General features: G+C 39.0%; 1 protein-coding gene across 1 annotated transcript in view; it reads left to right on the top strand.

Annotated features, from left to right (window-relative positions):
* LOC105365166 (uncharacterized) overlaps positions 1 to 23117 on the top strand; it is an 88959-nt gene that overhangs the window by 48531 nt on the left and 17311 nt on the right. Inside the window, exons 2-3 of the mRNA XM_011503261.1 lie at positions 9883 to 9930; positions 16986 to 17166. Coding sequence (XP_011501563.1) covers positions 16992 to 17166 — 175 coding nt within the window. The 5' untranslated portion in view covers positions 9883 to 9930; positions 16986 to 16991. The remainder of the gene's footprint in view (positions 1 to 9882; positions 9931 to 16985; positions 17167 to 23117) is intronic.

The following is a 23117-nucleotide window of genomic DNA, read 5'->3' as shown; positions in this document are numbered from 1 at the left end:
CTCCTGGTGGGGGGGGGGGGGGGGGGGGGGGGGGGGGGGTGAGGGCAACCTCTCACTACGGGCAACTCTCGTCACTCAGTGGGATAGTTTTACGGGCGTGGTCTTTTACCACCGGGATTTTTTCGGTTAGTTAGTTACGGTCGTGCGCCACGCGTTACAATAACCGAGGTAATTAATTCAAAGTCCCGTGGGTCTGATGTAAGCGCGGTAAGCGCCTCCTCGCACGCGAATGACACTTAATTATAAAGGGAAGGGAGACTGGCCGCTGTACCGGTGGCTTTGCCCTTAGCGTGCGTGCAGCTAATTGCTCTTAATACGATGAGACGCGCATCGTGCTAGAGTTCGTTCGAGTTGTGCTCGGTTATCGAGAAAGCGCTTCTTCAGTCGAGGAACATAGGTAAAGAGCGGCGTTGGAGGTTTGAGGATGAGGGTGACCGAGTTTCGCGTTGGGCAATCCCGCCGGTCGACTTAATGAGTAAGCGCGTCGCATTAAAATGGACTGCTGAATCAGGGCTGCTCTTGAATTAATAATAATCACATCAGTCTGGCTGATCGATTTGAAAATCTTGTATTACGCGATTCTCGCTCGATGGATATCCCTGTATGGGCTCTCGATCATCAGAACCGTCGGCAAAATTTCCCAACAATCATCGACCGAGAATTCCTGCGTTAAGATAATTTGCTATTCCCAAGGTTGTCCTATGGCTAAGTGGGTGAGTATCATTTGGTGAAATGTTCGCACAATTACGACGACGACGACGACGACGACGACGACGACGACGACGACGACGACGACCACCACCACCACCACACTACCACCCCCACCACCACGACCACGACCACGACCACGACCACGACCACGACCACGACCACGACCACGACCACGACCACGACCACGACCACGACCACGACCACGACCACGACCACGACCACGACCACGACCACGACTACGACCACTACCATCATCACCATCACCGCACCTACCTTAGACTTAGGACGAAGATTAATAATTGGGCGAATTAGCACGAGTTAGTTAATTTGCCGATCGAAGAAACGCTATCGTCGCTCGCAATACGAATATTCCGACTATGTTGTCGATGTTGGCCTGGAAGGCAGCAGGCCAAACGATACTAGCGGGTACAGACGCTCCGGCGGCTACAAGTTCTACCATTGTCCGTAGAACTTTCACCCCCGAAGCAAAAGATGTTAAAAAGCCGAGCAAAGTTGGGCGAGAACGAGGGAGAATCCGCCGGTTGGGATCTCGATTATTAGTTTCAGGATTCAGAGCCGAAGAGCCGGGTAGGCGACACGCGAGGCACGACTAGTCACTGGCCCATCCTTGGCACCGAGGGTCAGAGCCTCCAGCGTAGCCTCGAGCCTGGGAGTCGACCAAGTGGTGAAAAAACGTCCGACACGAATCATTAGAGTAGTGTGGCGCACGCGATGGCGCCAGGTCACATGATCTCGGGGACCCTCTGAAAACCGAGTGGCTTCTATCATCAGATGCGTGCTTGCGTGCGTGGGTGAGAGATAGAGAGAGAGAGAGAGAGATAGATAGAGATATATAGATAGACACAAAATCGTGGTCTCGTCGGGGCTGGTGGCGAGAAAATGCCACTCCACCAGATGGAGCGCGAAGAGAGAGAGAGAGAGAGAGAGAGAGAGAGCAAGGAACAAAATCGTGGTCTCGTCGGGGCTGGTGGCGAGAAAATGCCACTCCACCAGATGGAGCGCGAATTACTCTTACGATTTTTAAACTCTCGCCCGGGCTGAAGTCCGGCTCTTGATTAGGTATTGTTGCGTTGCTCTGGTGGAAGATGGCCAATGATCTTTGGTGGTGTCTGGATGGAAGAGAGGGACTATGAATGGGGTGGTGGGAAGCGTTGTTGCGGGAAAAGCGTCGTAGGCTCGATGAATTCGAAATGCGAGTAATGATGCTTTGATGATAATCCTTGTAAGCTAATTATCAGCGTTGTAATCGATTGGTGGTCGAGCGGTCGAGCGGTCTGGGGGGGGGGTCGGGGGGGGGGGGGTGGAGGATGAGGTATCGAAAGCCGAGAATATTGGATGGACTTGCGGTGTCGTGTGTTAATGTTGATGGAAGGGGCTGAGAGTAAAAGTTGCTTGAAGCTTTTACTCTTCGGGCTCTGTGTAGGTTTGATGCCGACCTGGCGATTCGACATCCCGTCAAATTAATCGTATCGCGTGTAAATCTCTCGAGTTAACGTTCTCGGGGGTCTTTAAATGCGTGGATTTACGTGTAATTAAAAGTTCGAAGTTGCAGTGACTTTGGTTGGAAGGGCCGCATCTGCACTCGTAACGTTTCGTCGACAAAGAGAAAGAGAGCCAAGTGGAGCTGAGAGTTGGAATGCTGAGAGGCTATTTTAAAATAAGCTCAACGAACAATATTCGAATGTACTATCGATGTAATTGCATTAGAAACAATGAATAATGGGCATGAATAATTGCGTAATCGCTGGTGAGGATGTGTTTGCTATAATTTCTCAACGTTCAAATCTTCGAAATGCCTGTTAATTTATATAAAACATTTGCCTTCATAACAATGATATGTGATTTTTCCGCCGCTAATTGTAAATCCTTTTAGATATCATCGTTCATCTTTTCTTATAGTTATTGTTATTATTATTATCTTGCAGCTATGCTATCGAGCTTTTCTACGGTACATTTTAGTTACATATTCCTTACATTTTTCTCGAGGTAAATTGATTAATGGCTTGATTGGATGTAGATGGTACCGTTTCATTATTACAAACGGTTATTTTTTCTTCTCCCTTTTTTCGATATTTCTTAAGCAAACGGTGAAGTACTGAATGTAGCTTAAATTTCGTGATATAAATTGGTGTAGGAGGGGTTGGGGATTTGGGGTAGGGGGGGGGGGAGAGGAGAAGGAGAGAAAAGACATAGTTTCGACGACGTGGTGCGCTGCATTTAAATGGTAATTTTATTTCAACTGTAAATTGACTAGGCGGTACAACTTTGACTACCAACATACTTAATTTCTTGACTTTATTTTTCTTAATGCTTAGCTCAGATTTCCAATTAAAATATGTACGTACGTGTGTGTATGATGATTAATAATAAGTCGAATAGTCTTGGAGTGAATCACATGGGCTTATTAAATGTCAATTAATATACGTCTTTTTAATTTTGTTACGCTTGACTATTTTTTATTAATTGTTTTTTTATTGTTTTTTCTTTTTTTTTAACTGCAATTAATCACTATCCAATATCCACTGCTCGATATTATTATTCACTCATTGAATTTTGACGAGTGATTATACTCAAAATAGCCCATAAGATATCCAAGGTATGTTAAAAATATTTTTTAAACATCATAATGTCGTGTATGACGTGGAGGTGTAATTTCTAAAACAATAATATATGGATTTACTTATGCCGAGATCTTTTAGCGATTAATCTGCCCATTTTTTATTTTATTTTAAATTGTTTTTCGTATAATTATTATATTTCCAAATTATCCATCGACTTTTGTCTACCGAAAGTTTCTTACATTCTTTTGTTGTATTTTGTTTTTATTTTGCTTTGTTTTGTTTTGAATCAGGATAACGAGCTAGTACAATTTTTCTAATAGATAACAAGTTTATCGCGCTTAGTATTCAAAGTGGGGAGTATCGTAGTGTAAACTTTAAACTTACCAAAGTGCATTTCGTCGTGAGCTTTATGTTTTTACGCCCGTGTGCATTTATCACGCGTAGCGTCAATTTAATCGAAAATCCTCTTAAAGCGAGCATTAGGATTAATAAAAACAGCAATGTGAGGAGGCGAGTGACTCAAAGTAATTACTTTTATTGCCCATTGGAGAATCGGCGGAGCTCATCGAGAAAGAAAAGCTCTTGCTTAGCGGCGGCGATGCGAGGAGCAACGAAGCTCCGTCTACCAAATAATAATCCTCGAGCAGCGTTTTATCAATGCCGTGGAGCATAAGGAGATAAGAGAAGGAAGGACGAAGGTCGTAAGAGCCATCGCAGCTTGTAAAAGCCGAACGCACCAGCCGAGCAAAACTAATTGAATTAAAAGGCTGTGGAGTCGTTACCGTCTGAGCAAGTGCCGACGGCGGCGACACGTTTCCAATTGGCTAAATTAATTGGTTTGACGAAACGAAATTAATTGCAGAGCCACCGAGCTTGCGTTTCTTGCACTCTAACGGTGTTATTCCTTCCTATCTTCTCCTCCTCCTATCCCCCATTTCGCCTCTACAATTCCTTTTCCGCCAAATTATTACACAACTGCATCGCGATCGTGATCGTGTTCCCGAGGCGCGACGGCCATTTCCAAGGAGGGTTTTCCGACACGCCCGTAATAAAACTGCTATCTCGCATCGAGCGCAGCCGAAAGTCGCGCGGCCGTGTCCTGTTTTGTCGCGTGATGCAGCGGAATTTTCCACGCTATCTTGTCACTCGTCAGATCTGTCCTTAGAGAATAAGTGGACCGTACGTTGTCGGTCGGTTAATAATGCCAGCGCGTCGGATAAAATTGTAGCTGTAAATAATTCACAGCCGATCGGCCAGTCGCGGGGTGGTGTGGGTTGGGGAAGGGCGGGGAAGTATGAGGAGGAGGAGGAGAAGGAGGAGGAAGAGGAGGAGAGGTTGCATCACGTTTTTCCTGCTCCTTGCTCCACGCACAATGATGCGTATTCAGCGAGGAACGTCTTGGAATGCGATGATGCCTTGGGTTTATCACGTTAGCATTTATCAACGATTTATCAACAGCTTTTTCGGGATAAATGATTCTTTTCATGATGGAGCACCGGCATCGCCATAATAATGCATTTATGCATAAAAGACTCGGCTTTCAATTGCCTCGGAAGCCTCGGAATCAAACGAAAGCTGGGGTGTAACGAGGCATGCGTTACAACTGTAAAGTCACTATATTCGTAAAGTTAAGCGATCGATATTGGCGATTTTCTAAAACGTGTCTTGTCAAATAAATATTTCATTACGAAATATGCTGCTGCTGCTGCTGCTGCTGCTGCTGCTGCTGCTGCTGCTGCTGCTGCTGCTGCTGCTGCTGCTGCTGCTGCTGCTGCTGCTGCTGCTGCTGCTGCTGCTGCTTCTGCCGCTGCTTGCCCGATGTACCCAATGAAAAGAAGCGATTTGAATAATAAGCATTAGGCGCTTGCTTATTGTTAGATTATGCCTATTCAAATGTATACCGCGAACGTTATTTAATTCCATTCCGTTTGACCGGCGCAATCAGCAACACTTAATGCTAACGTCGCTCTCGACCCATTTTAAACGAGCGATGAGCCCGTCGAAAAGCGTCTGGCCGCGCATATCACCGTATACCCTCGTTATGCGCGATTCGAATGGAAGGCAAAAATCCCGACTGTGGTCGTCTCGTGCCGGGATTTATCCGGATTGAGTGCACACATAAAGCGGCAGCGAATCCAAGTATTTTCAACGTAGGAGCGGAAATGCTTGTTTTTGAAATTCGTGAAGGAATTCGGACCGAGGCGTGGGCGTGTGACTTCCCACGTATCGTGTGCGGATGGGGCGTGGGGAGGGGTGGGGCTGTAGTCGACCCACCGATGACACGGTCGTCGCCTCCTCGCCCACGTTCATGTCACCGAGCACTTTAGACCGAGACGTCGTCCGGGCGGGTTTTTCCGAAGGGATGGAGCCTCGACTGACTACCTTCGGTCGCGATCCCGAAAACTCTTTCTCCTCCTCCCAATACACCATCTCCCATCCCCCCATCCCCTCTCCCCCGCCCTCCTCCTCGCACTCGGCCGCTACAATAACAATGATTTCTTTGTGATCCTCGAGATGCGTACGAGTGTGTCTCATTGCGTCGAGTGTGACGAATCATTCGCCTAAAATGATACTTTGTGGGCTTTTGTGTTGACTTGGTAACGTTGTTTATCGGCCGTTATTATCTTCCTCTTTCTTGCACGCGCATCCACCAGTCGTTCACTTTACTTTACTCATTAGCCAGACGAGCTTATAATCTGCGAACAAAATATAAAATTTTAATAGAGATTGTCAAACGCAAATGGAAATCCAGCTTCGATCCAAGACGTAACTGTACGTTTTGTGGGCCAGTTTTTCGAACAGTTCCACGTGTTTGTAGCGCATGTCCTATACAAACAGGTAACACCGAATGGCAGATAATTTCAGCTTATTCTATACACAATGACATCATCGGCATTTTAATGATCGGTGTCGATGTGAATTATATCTGAGTTCTTTCAACCTCGTTTATTTAATCAGTTGAACAACTTTTTTTTCTTTTTCTTTTTTTTTGTATTGTTTTTGTTTTTGTTTTTTGTTTCTTGTAATTTTGAGAAAAAACTCTTCGATATTTGGCAATGAGCACTCGTATTTCTAAGAATTCACGCAGCCTCTATGCTGTTGTTGAAATAACTTATATTTTCCCGATACTGACACTATCAATGAGCAAAAAATGATTGACCTATCAATTACCGCGATACGTTTATCCTTACAATATTACGTAGCATTGTTAAAAGAAAAAAGGCAAAGCCCAACGTCCTTTTACGCTTTCAATGTAATAACTGCACAAGGTTTTATCAAAGCGCGTAAGACTTCAAGTAATTTTTTTGTCCTGGTGGATGTATTTTTTTTTTCTTTTTTCTTTTTTTTTTTTTGGAATAGTTACTCGGTTCAGTTGGAAAAACTCCTGCGATAAGTAAATACACAAAAGAAAAGTTGAAATAAAGCTGCGAGCCGGTCTGGAGTCTGTAGCGAGGTGAAATGCATGGAATACTCAAGCCAAGCTTTCCCTTTAATTTTCAAGAGCCCCTTATAACGAAAAAAGAAAGACAAAAAATACGCGCCAACGCGCTCGATAGAGTTTATTTACGGTTAATTTATCCATTTTGTGGATAGTTTAGTGGATCCTTTGTTGATTCGGACGAACATCGAATGTGACTCGTTAATTATTTGTGCCGTATTTCACGTACAATTATTTTTATTTCCTATATAATAGTTTGGATTTTAATGAAAATTGGCAAAATGAATTTTGGTTAATTTAATAGTGTTCTATTTGAGTTCCTAATTTCAACATAACTAATTATAAAATTATAAAATTATCATATATAAATTTCAATTATCCAAAACGACATCTGTTATCTTCTTATCATAAATTTTTTTTATCTTTAATGTTTGAACAAGTGGGAAAAATACACCCAATGGCAATATAAGACTGTTGTGTTGATACAATCGCTAAATAAAAGCATTGCAATGTTGAGAAAGTCATTTGACGTATTATAAAATGCTCCTTTCGATTCAATTATTTTTATTTATATCTATTTATGGTCGACCATTTAAAACTCTTGCAAACATTCTATTCGTACGTTGATTTCTTAAAAGATTTATTGCTGCAATTCAGTGCATAACTTTTTCCAACCACAATGATTCGGATAATAATAATCATTTTATACAATGAATATAACTTTTTATATTTAATTCCAATGTTCTCAATCATGTAATTTACTAATGCGCTCGATTATTTTTTTAATTGATTTTACGCCAATAAAGTTCAAGAACGACGAATTATAGCGTAGAAATCAAATAGGTTAAATAACATTGTCTCCATAATTTCAAGGACATATAGATCTCGATGCTCTTTAATGAATAGTACAATAATAGCTTATAAGAGAGGAGAGGGAGAGAGAGAGAAAAAGAAACAATCAATGCTGAAAAGTAATGAAAATATCGTACGTTCTATTATTGCTTTGGAATAAGAAAACACACATACAACTCTTATTACAAGTGGATTCGTTATAGATTCTGTTCAAACTTATTACGTAATATACTTTTCTTTAACATATGAAATCGGTGGAAAAACATGGATGGTCAGGGGGTGGGGACGGGGGTAATTTGAAAATGTAATAAATTTAAAAAAAAAAAAAAAAGGAATGATTTCATTTACGTTTTTAACTAAAATAATCACGGGACTATTCAAAACAATAGAATTTCTTTCCCCGGATTAAATAGAAAAATTGGCTAGATTTGCCAAATACATAAAAGTTCTCTAAAAGACAGGCAATAATAAAGTTGTCGAGAGACTCGTAGAAATAAATGTTCATTGATAATGAAGACTTACCACAGAGACATTAAAACTTATTAGCTAACGACGTAATGAGTTGTTTAGCAGCTCAAAGTCAAATCAAACAGTTATAACTCTATCCGATTGAAGAATAAAAGTTAAATTTAATTTCTCGGAACATTATTCTGTAACGAGCGAATTAAAATCACGTCCCAACAGAAAGCAAAAAGGCTTTTAAAGCCATCAAAGTCTCAAGTGTAACAAACCGCGAAAATTCATTTCAGTTTCTCCGGCTTTCTTTCTCCTCGCTCCCCTGCTATGCCACCGCCGTCTCACTCTGTCTGCCAGCACCCATCAGTCGCTACCTGACAAAACGAGACTCCGTCGTCTCTCTCGAAACACAATATCCCCGGGAAGAAAATCACCGAGACTGATTACATCGAGGCACATATACATTGAACAAAAAGCCGCGGTGCGCCCAACCTCAATTCAGTGTAATCGCCAAGCGAAAATGAACGGTGAGAGGGAAGGCCCAGTGAAAAATCATGAGAGTCGAGTCAATTCTCTCTCTCTCTCTCTCTCTCTCTCTCTCTCTCTCTCTCTCTACCCTCGTTCCTCCCTCTACCATTCTCGCCCTGCTCTCCCGAAAAAGACAGGCGGAAGCTCTCGAGCGGAGGAGACGTCGGCCGTGCGTTCGTTCACTCCATTATAAATAGCAAAAGTCAAGAGTTCCTCTCGTCTTTCCCGGGCGTGGTTGTGACTTTTTGAGTAGTTCACAGTTCTCATCGTCGTCGTAGTTGTCTTTGTAGTCGTCGTCATCGTCGTCGACATCGTTGTCCTCGTCATCGTCATCCTCGTCATCGTCATCGTAGTTGTCTTTGTAGTCGTCGTCGTCGTCGTCGTCGTCGTCGTCGTCGTCGTCGTCGTCGTCGTTAGCATCTTCGTCGTGTGAATGGGTCGGTGGTAGTGGCGACGGCGCCCCGGTGGCGACGGCAATGACTCGTCGCCTCCCTCTACCGCTCCTCCGATGTTAGCCAACGTCATTGGAAAGGCAACTTAATGAAGAAGTCCGCGAGTTTGGATCACCGAGCCTCTCATTTCCCTCTGCTTCACAAATATTTTAGTACTGAGCCTAGTTGGCGCTGCTTTTTAATCTCGAGATTTCGGCAATGATCGAAGATGGTATTCAAAGGTAAATAACACGAGCCTCGAAATTACATGGTTAGACGAGGACGTTCGATCAATGTGTGTATAACCACTGTAAAAAAGGAGGACGGGTGTTACGTGAGGTTGAACATGATTTTGGCTCGTGGAACAATTTTTAATCTTTGTGCGAGTCTCTCTAGTATCCTCGTTACGTTTTATTCCAACCATTGTCACGTCGTATATCGTATTTTAATGACGAATGATGGTAATTGGCTCGTATGAAGCTTCGGATTTCTCTAGTCTTTAGTTAGGTTGGAAGTGTGATAATTTTTAAGATCTTGAGATGGTAATTAAATTTTGAGGTTTCGGTGGGGGAAAATTAAAGGGAAAAGTAAAATTATAAAAGCACGTGCGGTAATTTTTTGAACTCATCATGAAAAAGTAATTATAAATGGATAATTGAAAATGTGAATATCATTTTCCATATTTCATACATGCATACAGACACACATATACACATCTATCTCCATATTCGATAATTAACATTAATTTGTATTCATCGTATTACAGATGCGTAATATTTAATTTTGCTTTTGATTTTGCACGCATTTGTGAAATCGTTAATTATTTTTCTATTAGTTTATCCTTTATTCAATTTCATTCAATACTCTTGTTCTATGATTTCAGATTTTCGGTCTACGGGTATTACATTTAAAATGCCGCTCACTGTGTGAGGTAAGAAAAAATTGTCACATAACAATATTTAAAATTCATTTGAAGTTTATCAATCCCACTATATGTAGTAAACTGAATTTTAAAATGCCAAAGTGTTCTCACATTTTGAATTTTCTTATATTACACTGATGATACAACTTTTGCATAATACTTTTACGTATTTATGCGTGTAACATAAAATCGTTTACTGTTTAATCTTTGACTTTTACATTTCGTTTACTACGTATTATCTTCCCTATCTCTGTACGAAGCTTATTTATTATCTCATGAAAGAGCAACTTAAATTGTTAAAAATGCATACTTAAAAATGCATAATTATAAAAAGAATCGTTGCAATTATTATTCTGTATAAAATTGTTGACTAGTTTGAAAAAAAATAAAAAATAAAATTTTTTTCCATAAAATATGAGTAATTGATGATGTAACTAACTCATTCAATATTACATTGATGTAACATTTTATATTTCATATTGTTAAATACATTAATTTATTTCAATAGATAATGATTATTATTTGATTAATTGCTTCTGAGACTTTTTCTATTTTAGTTTGGCTGCATAATAAGCGAAGCTTATTTTCAGCTGCTTTTCATCTTGAAAGTCCCGTTATAAAATCTTATCGTAGAATATGGCTTTAAAAATAATTTTCAAGTTGCCCTTAAATATTTTTGTAACGTGCCATGGACATTTTTAAATTTTATTTCACTTAAATACTAAAGTGTTCCTCGCAATAGGCGTCGTACGGAGTTTCTCCTCTTGTACTTTGACTTTGTAGCGAGAATTTCTATAATAATAATAATAAAAATAATAATAATAATAATAATAATAATAATAATAATAATAATAATAATAACAGAGATTATTGCAATTTGAGTTTCATTATCAGAGAATGTTCAAAGTTTCGAGCTCTAACGAATTCATTTCTTTTTCTCACAATGTTATTTTAATTTGATTTCATTACCATAAATGCATATGCCGTTAGTGTATAAATTAAAACGTGAACGTGCATTACATTTAAGTAAATATAATAAAATAATTTGATATTTCATATTATGGATGATATACGTATGGAGAATATACTGCAAATAGTAATTATATTTTAATGATACTTTAACATTTTTAAAATCAGAATATTTTCAATTAAATCATTTCAACATTATAATTAAAATAATCTTTTAATTATTAAAGACTTTTGCAAAAAAGAAAAAAGAAAAGAAAAGAAGAGAAAAAAACGAGGAAAAATGGAATACTAACTGAATATGATAGAATCAAATTATACTTAAAATCAGTTTTGAGAAAAGCAATGAACGTGAGCGGTGATTCACTCTCAATGTCCGAGATATCAAATCAAAATACATTTCTTGAAATCGTCCAAAGTAGGTCGTTTCATTTTTCGCTGTTGTAAAAACCGTATCGGGTTGAAATGGAAAGTCACGTGATGATTAACTTAAACGTCAAACATTGATTGTCATGTCAGCTCGCGAGCCTTTTATTACGTAAAAATAAATTTTGTATTTTTAACCGTCCATAACGCAATCTTTCAATTAATAATGCATTTTCTTTTGTCTATTTCACATTTCATAACGTTTCAATATATTGAATTAATTCAAAGTGAAACAAAAAACAAAAAAGCAAAGAATAAAATGAATGTATATCATGTTTAATATTAACGTTGAATTACAATTGAATAATTGTTCATGTGTAATAATACGCGGTATCGATAAGAAATTTCGATTGCTCGCTACAATGTCAAGTTTCTGATCCAATTTTACAACTTTTCCGTATTATCTAGTTTGTATTATCAACAATTTTGCAACACATAAGTTTTATTTTATATTACACGTAATATTTACACTACCTTATATATTTATACACACGCACGCACGCGCGCTCGCACGCGCGCTCGCACGCGCACACACACACACACACACACACATATAAAATATGGCTTCATGCACTAAATTTTTATAATACAACCAGATAATTAAGATTATATGCCACCAGATACGGCAGTTCATTGCGATATTTTCTTTTGCGTTTATTATGATCGGCGCAGCCATACTACTCGGACCTCCTTCCTTTATATTGCCCTTGACGTGTATACATAGAATATAAAAAATTAAATTATAAAATAAAATGTTATATTGAATGAATGTATCTACGTAACGATTCGATGAATGGCTTTTTATATTAACTTCGTGCAATTGTAATATTTCTTCACTGTACAAAAGAAAATCTGTATAAAGATAAAGAAAACAAAAACAAAGAAACAAAAAAAAAAAAAAAAAAAAAAAAAACAAAAAAAAAAAAAAAAAACAAATAGAAGTCGTAAGATTATTCACCGTATAATAAAATTGAAGCTCAAATAATGATTTAATAATCAAACGAAATGCATTATTACATTAGCATTTGGTCAACAACCGCAGCGGCTTAATTCAATAATAAAAAGGAAGAAAGCGCTCGTTATCAAGTCAAATCGGATGATCTTTCTCGATTAAAAATGCATTATGAAAAAGGGAAATTCGATTTGTTGATTTATCGAATTATTCAATGCAAATATGATTTTTTATGTTTAATTTTGAGCATTATTTCCGGATGTACATAGGGCACATCACTTTTGACCTGGTTTCGCGTCCCCAGGCTCGCACAATTGTTTATCCCAATCTTGTCTCGTTCAACATTCGTTCCTCTACCCTCCTATTAATTATTAAATGTCACAGACCAAAATTTTCACCATTCCATCACTATTGCTCTATCGACGTTACCAGCATAAACTCGCACTCGGTAAACATTGCATCCGTTACGATAAATGCGTCGTCGTTATGACCGTTGTTGCGATAAAATTCTTTAAATGTCTTATTTGTATTCATTTTTTTTTTTTTCGAGATTTCTCAACAGCGATTATGGGATAATAGAATTTCATAGGGAATCATTAGGATTAGCAAAGTCACTTCCGCGACTTTTAATCATTTTATATAGTGAAAAGTTAAGCAGAAAAACTGCAAAATATAAAAGTAATTTGATTTATAATTTTACAACTGTATGCGATGGTGTTTTCATTATTATTAAAGAAAAAAAAAGAAAAAAAAGAAAAAGAAAAAGAAAAAAATAAAAAAATATATAAAAATATAGTCTAAAATATGTATTATTATCATTGTTCAATTATTATCAATTAATTTTTTTTTTTTTTTTTTTTTTTTTTTTTTTTTTTTACCAATGCTAGTTGTAATAAAGTTTGAAATATTCTAAAGACAGACAATTTATGTTTCATAAATAGTAATATTCACAAACTAAATTGGTAGAGAATTAGTATGGATATACTTTACGTATAAAGCTATTTTCAAATCATCGAATGCCTTAGTACATATTAAACGTTACATATTTAAATATCGCAATACTATCTTTCACCTTCAATATCGTATAAATTATTCATTATAACATCCCTTACGCGACTTTATCGAGCACTGTAATACCGACCGCACACTGACACTTTATTAATTAAACTTCTTACGTGCAATTAATTAAGCGCGAACGGCAAACTCATAATAAATCACAATTAATATTTTAACATTCCACATGCTCTATTTCGAAAATCGATTAAAATACCTATAAATTTTTATTCACTCTAATGAATTCGATGAAACACTCCGTGCAAACTTCTCCATGAAATATAATTCCTCCTCGGAATTTTTACTTTCATCGTCGTGTTATTTTAATATTTCTGAGGAGAGGCGCGTGTCACCACCAAGTACATTCTGTCAGTCGCAGGCACGCGTGTGCCCAATCTATAATCGGAAGCGCGAATCGCGTGGACGTAGATAAAACGGCAATAGTCGTAAGGTACGGAGTGCGCGCGAAGCTTCCGTCAACATCCAGTCATTAAACGTTCCGTGCACAGAAAACGTCACAAATCCCCTCGACTATTAGCCACGTATTTCGTGGACGAATGTGTGGTGGGAATGATAGGCTTGAGCGTCGAACTGTCGCCCTCCCATATGATCTCATCCATATTGATTCTAAAGAGGAAGCGACGGCGATACTCGTCGATTCATAATAAGCGGAGCGACTTGCCGTCATCATTTGTCAATTATATTGGCGCGTATAGCAACTCGGCATCTCTCAGTTGGACTCGTCGTCCAGTGAAACGAGACGCAACTCGACTCGAGCCGAGTACCCGCGACGCGTTGCCAGCTGGAATCGGCGGCGGCCGCATCAAGGTCAAGGTCACGCGCGTGCTTCCCTCCCGTCGCGTGCAGCAGGAGCACTGCCAGCATCCCTACCCTCGCGAATCCTGCGCCGTCGCTGCTGCACAGTTGCCATACCAACGGCTCTCCCCCTACCCCCACATCGTCCCCCTCGCTCGCTCGCTCGCTCTCTCGCTCAATCTCTCTCTCTCTCTCTCTCTCTCTCTCTCTCTCTCCCTCTCTCCCTCTCTCCCTCTCTCCCTCACACACACGCGCACACGCGCACACGCGCACACGCGCACACGCACACACGCACACAGAGAGAGTGTCCGTCCGACCGTCTGTCTATACGTATGTCTATCTCTGTCTCTTAATGTACGCACACGCGCGCGCGCTCTCGAGCTCGACGGGGCTCTCTCCTCCTGACCCATTCTCGAGGATTTCAGTCCGCGTAGCTCAGTGCATCCTTGCCGCGTGCTCCCTCAAGACTGTCGCGTGACCGGTAAGGCCAAGCCTTTTGTTATTATGCTGTGCGTTTAGTGCTGGCGGAATGAGAGACCAAGAGGAGACCGAGTGATTCCCAGTTCTTTTAACGGGAATTCGTAAGCCTAGTGGGGAAGTAGAGTACAAATGTGCGACACTGGCTGGCAATTAAGTTGGAGGAATGATCTTATTGCGGAAGTATTCGTAAATGTCGGTGTATCGTGCACGCGATCATTGTTCCTCGTCTTAGAGAGCAAGAAATCACGGAGATTATTATCTATTACATCGTCATTTGTTCGTACCGCAAAGTGTGCGTAGCTCGTCATCTTACTCGATGGATTTAGCAGAGCCTCGCTCGCATTTAATCAATTAGATCGCCGAGCCATCGCCTCATGTGATTGTGCTGGAAAAATGAAGTTGAATAAGCACGGCCGAAGTGCTTTCATTTTATGCCCAAGGTGAGGAACATCGGATTAATTGCATTAAAAGAAGAATGGAACTAGCTCACTGCTGTGCAGCTTCCAAGCACTTGTCGTAGCCGTAGCCGAGGTCCTCTATTTACGAATGCCGATGTCCCAAGTTAAACACTTGTTTTTCCGCTCTCGAGGAGGCTCGGTCGCCGGTGCACTCGAATCGCTCCGTCGAATTAATACGGCAGTTTCTTACGTCTCTCTTCGGATCTTCATACAAATGCTAATTGAAGCTGCTTAAGCGCATTTACTCGTTAAAATAATTCAACGAGCGTTGTCCGTTGAAGTGCATCGATAACGGCTGGTCGACCATCTCCCTTCATATTATCCCTCTTAATGGCAACGACCACTTGCCGAAGAAATTTATTATTCCTCTGCTTTTTACGTCTCTCGAAATCAACTTATGAATGTCAATGTAAAATCGAAGAAATTCTACAATCAACATTACTTGAGTGTTCGCTAGAGTCGTGTAATTGATTAGTGTCGTTTAATCATTGCTTAGTCGATCGCTTAGCTTCCCGCATTATTCGCGTCACTTAATTATAAACACATTCACAATATAATCGCATTTTAAATAAAACTCTATCCCTGTCTTGTGAAATTGTCGATAGAAGCAGTTGACAAGGTCAAACAAAACAAAACAAAAATTTAAAAAAAATACATAATAAATAATTAATGCAAAAGCGATGAAAAATAAAAGTAATGGACAATAAAAAGATACAAGAAATAAAATGAATTTTAATTATAATGGGCTATTGCATTCAAGTAGTTTGTGCGAGTGAACTTTATTAAGTTCGAGCTTGAAACTAATTTTCCCACTACATAAATTGTTTGCTATTATCCGTGATAAGATGAAGTTTAGAATCTTTGCGCGCTTTAAAATTTCTTAATAATTGCGTCCCATAATTTTGGGATAAAATTGTAGCTCGAGAAAGAAGCCCGGTAGGCTTAAAGTCTCGAGGCAATTAATGTTCCAGGACTAAACAGTCATTTCACCAGCAGACCTTTCCTCGCAAACGTCCTTACAAACATTCGAGCGGACTCTTCTAAAGGCCCCCGAACGAAAAATCAACAACTATTGACCATTCCGAACGATCAATCCAATCAATGACCAATATCATCGCAATAGCATATTCCACGTAAAGCAAATCTCCCTTAATTATAAAAAAAAAATCATAAAAAAGTAAGACGCTCGGATATATAATCGGGAATCTCCTCCCCGGAAATCGTTCCTCCTTCGACGGCCAAAATTTAATATCCAACCGACCGCCCGAGCGAGGCTACAACTCACGCGACAAAAGCAGTGGAAGCACCTCCTATTGAATTACCACTACCCCGGCAAAAGCGCCAGCCCCGGTAACTTCTCCCGCGCCATCCACGCCCCCCTTAAAAGCCACATGGCAGATAAAAAGTCGAGAGCAAGCAAGAGGTAAGATCGCCGAGCACCACGTCGCGCATAATAGTCACGTAGCGTTGCATGAGACGCGAATCGAGTGCACTCCGAGCGACCCTTGGACGAGGCGCGTACTCGCCCGAGGCCCTAAGGTCACGGCTGCCGCGCATCGATCGTACCTCCCGAGTCGAGGGCGACTGCCCCCTTACTCCTTCTCCCCCTTTCTTCTCTCGCACTCGCGACGAACGTCAACGGACTACCCGATAGCCCTATAACCACGCTGGAACGGCATCCCCGGTTCTCGTCTCGCGAGTGTCATCTCCAGCCGTCTCGGTCCAGTAACCGTTAACCGTGGCAAGGGCCGCGCGACTCATGCTATTATTCGCCGGCCTGGAGCCGAGGCAGGGAGCGTAGCTAGGAGCAGGGCCAGGTCGAGGGTTCGTCGGGCGAGCGGAGGTCGGGTGGCGTGTGGCTGCGGCGCCTTGGTAACGGTTATCTCGGAGCTTGGATGCTTGATGTGTTGCAGGCCCCGATGGCGAGCGCCGCGGGTCCGGCACCGAGCGGCGGGCCCCTCAGCTTCATGGGCTGCATGAGGGAGGCCTCGCCGCCGCCTTACGAGGAGCAGCACCATCAGAGGCCCGCGGGTCTGCCGACCGGCGAGACGAGCCACCTCGGCGGAGCCCACGGATTCGACTCGATGCCCAAGGGTGAGTGATCGACTGATTACCCGCGAGTCTTTTGACGAGAGATGTAATTCATATTTAGTGATCAAGAACGATCGGCGTAGGGACGATTTTTGGAGTCGCGAGGCCATTGAAGTTCATTGAAAAGGAGGTTAAACTTGTGTAATGGGGAATGTGGAACGTGCAAGCTCAAATTTTGTTTGGCAAAATTATTTAAGAACGATCATACGAATTAGTTGACGTAGACACGTGAGTTCTCCATCGATGTGGTGATAATCTTTGTGTGTTTATGGGATAATAATGTGTGACTGCTGTAATTAGAATATGACAAGGTGAAGTAGAATATTGTACGTGAAGGAGCCGTTATTGAATGACACCGTTATTACTATATTGAATAATAATAATATCTTTAGCCGCTTTATATTTTCTTTTTCACGGACTAGTGAATGAGTTAGCGAAAACTTTAAACTTCTTGTTTCATTAAATTGCCATTACAGACGTATTTGACGCGCCCATTAGAATATTACCTAATGAATAAGCGAGGGTAATCAAAAGTTCCACTATTAGCTCGTTAATTTGCTCGATGTAAATCGCACAGATTCTCTTGGCTGCAGCCAGAATAAGTAAGTTTTAAAAACAAAAACAAGAAAGAGAAAAGATGAAAGCAAGATGAAGTGGCAGTCTGCGTGTAATGAACAAGTTTCTTCCGTAGTGGGCATAAAGTTTATTAAACGATTTGCTCGTAATCAATTTTTAGAATAAAATACAGTACTGTAAGCTCTGAAGGCATTTGATAAAATGATAAGCAAACTATTGATTATTGTGTCTTTTTGTTTGTTTTATTTTTATGTTTTTTGTTTTTGTTTTAAAGTTGTCTTCATCCCCATTTCTCAAAATGTACGCAATAAAGTCTAGAGATAGTTATGCCTTTTTTCCCCCTGAAATTTAAAGCTGAAATAATTCACTTTCGCATTATAACAGTAATGCTTATATTTAATTTGAATAATAATCGCGTAAATGTAGTCATGGTATATCATGTCTTACTTCAAGCATGCGAATACCGCAAGAGCAGGTATTGAACACTGAAGAATCGCTCACTTTACAGTTTTGCAACTTATATAAATATAAATATTTTATTTTTGTTTGAAAACGAGCGCCTGCTGTTAACGGAAAGAGGATGAGGAAAGCCGTTAAATAAAAAAAAAAAAAAAAACAACAAAAGAAAAACAAAAAATACAAAAATTTATGAAACGAGCGATCGTTCCCCCGAACCTGAATCTCGAATAAAGTTTCAGTCTTTTTAGCATTTGATTTGAGATCGATTCAACCGACTAATCGTTATTGTGTTTTAAAATTTAATTCATCCATGGGTAAGGAGAAAAGTGATGTGGCTCGTGTCCTAAATATTTACCGATTTGCATCACGAGAACGGAAACGTATATTTAACCGCTTCGAAAACCACAAACGCACATGTAATAAACCTAATTTTCACCATCATCAACTTATATTACAACTGCAAGAGTAACAGCATCAGCATTAGCAGCAGCAGTAGAAGAAACACCACCTACTACTACTACTACTACTACAACTACTACTACTACTACTACAACTAGCCATCGGTTACAAGTATAATTTCACCGAGTTACAAGAATGGCATTCTTGTGCATACACCGTAGTCTTGTGAAGAATAAAAAATGATATATCGTCCGTTACCACGTAATCGTTGGCTACTTTAAACAGGGAAAACTTAATTAGTTTCGGTAATAGTTTTTCATTCTTCTCTTTGGCTTTCAAGGCGAGAAATATCGGACTTTAAAATTCTTTTCCGTGATAGAAAATTCCTTATGATAGTACATTAAAATACGTACATAGATATACATATACATTGTTAAAACGAGAGTTTTATTATTTCATTTCATTATTGAAAAAGTAGATATTTATCATTCCAACGAGATAGCCCGAATAACTACTTATTTGCGTACGAATTTACAATGCTAAATTATCTGGGTGAACGGTAACTTAAGGTTCCTCCTCGCGCTTTATTTACATTTTTATTGGCAACATCGGCTATTACATTAAAAAAGCGAATCGCTCGGCTACTTTCGCGAATAAATTCTTTGTTAAAGTAAATAAACAATAGAAAGGCATAAAGCGCCAAAACGTGTAATTGCCTATTAAAATTCTAAGATTATTCGCAACGAAATATAAATGAATAACGTCGCTGTTGCTCTTAAACGCGAAGCAACCACAAATCAAATTTAACTTCGGACAATTGTGACACTTTTGTAAGTCACGACATTTAATGGTAATAAATATTTTAAAGGCAAATTAATCATTCGGCGCAAACGAACTGAGCGGAATACCAATTTTATTCGAGAGATATCGTTCGTATCTCCTACGTGAAATACTAATAAAAGTCACTTGATAACGGCCGACTTAATGAATCAAGCTTCCCAAAAAAAAAAAAAAAAAAATTGAAATCCGCTTTAAAATGGTAGAGAATAGATTGTTTGACCGGGGGAGTGGAGTCTCCCACCTTCGATCACATTGAATTATTTAAGACAAATCATTTAGAGATATAATAAATGCAACGAATGCCCTTTCGCGCTCGAGATGAAAACTTAATAATTCGGCTCATCGCACGATATAAAAACATCGAACACCTTCGTGGCAAAATTGGTAATGTTACGCAGACGAGATACTCCTCGCTATTATCATATAAAACCTTCTCCCCTCTCGCCTCTACTCAACAATACCTCGCTCCCTCATCTTCTGCTAAGTGCGGGAATAAAAAAGAAGCTGGAGGACGGAGCCTCCCCAACCGTGACCTCGTTCCACTTTGGGAGTGCGCGCGCGACTTTTTCCCCGGGGTCACGAAAAGTCTCGCTGTTCTACATTTCACGATGGGAATCACGTGAAAATCGCAAGTAAACCTTCGACTTACTCCATTAGTTCCTCTCTCATCCATCCCCTCTCCTCTCCTAACCCGACACTCGAGACATCGACATTGTCAGTGCAACCCCCGTCCACGCTAACGGTTCTCCACCTCCACCTTTGGCCTTAAGGTTCTCCACCTACGCCTTACCATAATAATCCCGTTTACTAGTCGAACTTTTCGCCGTTTCTCAGCGACACTCTAAAGCGCTCCTGTAAATCTTCAGAATTTTATAAACTTTTAGCCTTGCTTTGATACGACGCAGATCCGGTAACTTAATAACGCGACTTGTTGATTATCGCGCGCACTTTATTATTCCTTGCGCTATCTGCTTATATTAACGATTATGATTACTAATTTGCCGGCTTATTTTGCATAACCGAATAATGCATGCGCGCTCTTTTGAAAATTTCATTCAAATTAATACAGCAAATTTAATTCTAATTACTTCATACTCCATGCTACCTTTCGTCCAATCAATTATATACTTAATGTATTACATAAATCGGCCCATCTTTTATCCTTTCCTTTTTTTTTTCTTTCATTGCATTCATTCGACATTCGATATTCTTATAATAGTTCTTTTATTTTACAATAAAATGTAGGAATAATTTTCACGTTATCCGAGGAAGTACGTTTACTTTTCAGTATTTTAACATTAATTTTGGATGTTTCCTTGACCTAATTGAGAAAGCGTATTTCCAGAAATGTAAAAAACATAATGGCACACCTCGCGATAAGACCGATTTGATTGAAATTATTTTTTTTATAGAAAATCATATATAAAATATAGTATCTTTTATAAAATATGTTCGCTTTAACATTGCAATTTAATGCTAATATGGTGCTAATATTTAATACCAAATGCAATATCTAATTCGAATATTTATCATTTAAATAACGCGTGATAATACTTTCAGTGAAGTAATAATTATTTTTAATTTCGTATAAATCATGCTATGTGACATAAATTACATGATAAAAATTTGAACGAATAAAAATCCTCGACCAACAGCCATTAATGATTAAGTATTTAAACTCATATCCTTAATAAAACACAAAAAGTCATAAATATAACAAAATATGAAAAAGTCATAAATATAACAAAATATAAAAAAAAAAAAAAAAAAAAAAAAAAAAAAAAATTAAAAATTTGAAACCAAGTATTTTTTTTATATCGGTCTATTTAATTTGTATATAGAATTTTTTTTACAATTTTTTTTTTTTACAAATTTTACCAATATTCATGAATCATTAATAATTATCAAATTTATAGTTACCATTAGACTCGCACGTGCAATTTTTTTTTTTTTTTTTTTTTTACATAAATTGTAAACTTGCTATTCGAAGAAATAAGACGAAAATACAAAACACATATAAATAAATAAATAAGTATATATAATGTAATTATTACGTAAACATTTACTATATTGTTTGTCCAATTAAAAGGAAAGTTAAATCGTCTTGAATTGATAAAATTTTCATTTGGCATTAAACCTCATGACGGCTTATCCCCATAAGACTATAGAAATAAAATTAATACGTTTTAAAGTATCTGAAGCAACGTGGTTGCTTGAATTACGGTAAATAAATAATATAATTATTTCTCAGTATGATTATTTATTCAGATCGCGGTTGATAATATTTAATGCAAAATTATATTTACATAACGCTTGAAATATTCAATATAAAATCTAACGGTATTTTTTTTACATAAAAATGCAACATATAAAATTTTCACGAAACATCCATTCCTTTAATTACTTCACGAAGTCTATGTATTATTTCCTAGGTTCCGCTACTTATGCTCGCTTCTCTATTAAATCCTTCGCCACTATGTTTAAAATTTATTTTCCAAACTTAATGCTTTCGTTACGGAACGTATTTATAATATTATTTTATCGTAATATCGCATGAAAATTTTTATTGCAATATACTCGTCAACGAGGCGCAACAAAGCGAAGGGAATCCATAGACATGCCGACACTTCTCCAATGGGCATCTCGTATAAATAGGATTCTTCGTGCCTAGCTTTAATTGCACGGATGTCGAAGGGCTTTGGATTCTAGCCTCATCCTCCTCATTTTAACAGATACTTTGAAAGTAAATAATGTCGATTGTTCGAGTTGTAGCTACTTTTTGTGACAACGATGCAATTCACTCGAGATATCGCTAATGTTTATCTTTGAATTAGCTTTTTACCTACAAAACCTCCCCAGTCAGCTACAACATACCCTGTAAGTCTACTTATTGATATTCAAATTAATAACAAACAAAGAAAAAAGGCCTCTAGATTTCGAATCGTTCTAATCTTCTAAGAGTATTGCAACACAATGCTAAACGACGAGGGAAAGGTATCACATTTCTATTTGACTCTTTATTGGTACAAACGGAAATAAGACGCAATAAAGCGTCAAGTGTACGAACTGAAAAAAAAAGAACAAAAACACTTCACTGCACTTGATAGAGTCTCTGGAAGTAGCGAGAGTCAATATCCGTTGCTTTTATCCACGACACCTCGGTAGAAAAGGTAAAATCCAGCCCTGATTTTCCAATTTTTCATCGCAAGCCTATAAAGCTGATTAACAAACACCGCACGAATCACTTCCATTTAGCCACGATTCTACCGAGATAAAACGACCAGTTCTGCGAAATACAAACGCGATAAAAGCCTACCGAAGCATAGATTACAGGGCTCGATCGTAGACTAACCAGGGAATACCTCGTGGTAATAAAGTGAAAAACGCCGCTCAACTCGAGCCGTTCAAGGATCTTATTTTTCGTCAGAATGTCAACAGAATGCATTTATTTAAAACGCTCTTTAGGTTCATCGGACAATGTGAAAAGCAGCTGCGTAGCTAATCCTCGCGTTCCCAACGCCTTGGATAATTGAGGGAGTCATCGGTTAGATAAACAATAAGGTCCTCGACGCTAACGTAAGAAGAGAATCTGCTAAAGGAGTCATCGAACCGTACGGTTGCAGCGACATAATGGCCGGAAAGTACACTCGAGAACATCGCGCTTCGATTGTTGTTCGTCT

Source organism: Ceratosolen solmsi, unplaced genomic scaffold, assembly GCF_000503995.2.
Source record: "Ceratosolen solmsi marchali unplaced genomic scaffold, CerSol_1.0 scaffold45, whole genome shotgun sequence".
NCBI classification, from domain to species: Eukaryota; Metazoa; Arthropoda; class Insecta; order Hymenoptera; family Agaonidae; genus Ceratosolen; species Ceratosolen solmsi.
This window is presented reverse-complemented; position numbering and strand designations above follow the sequence as displayed.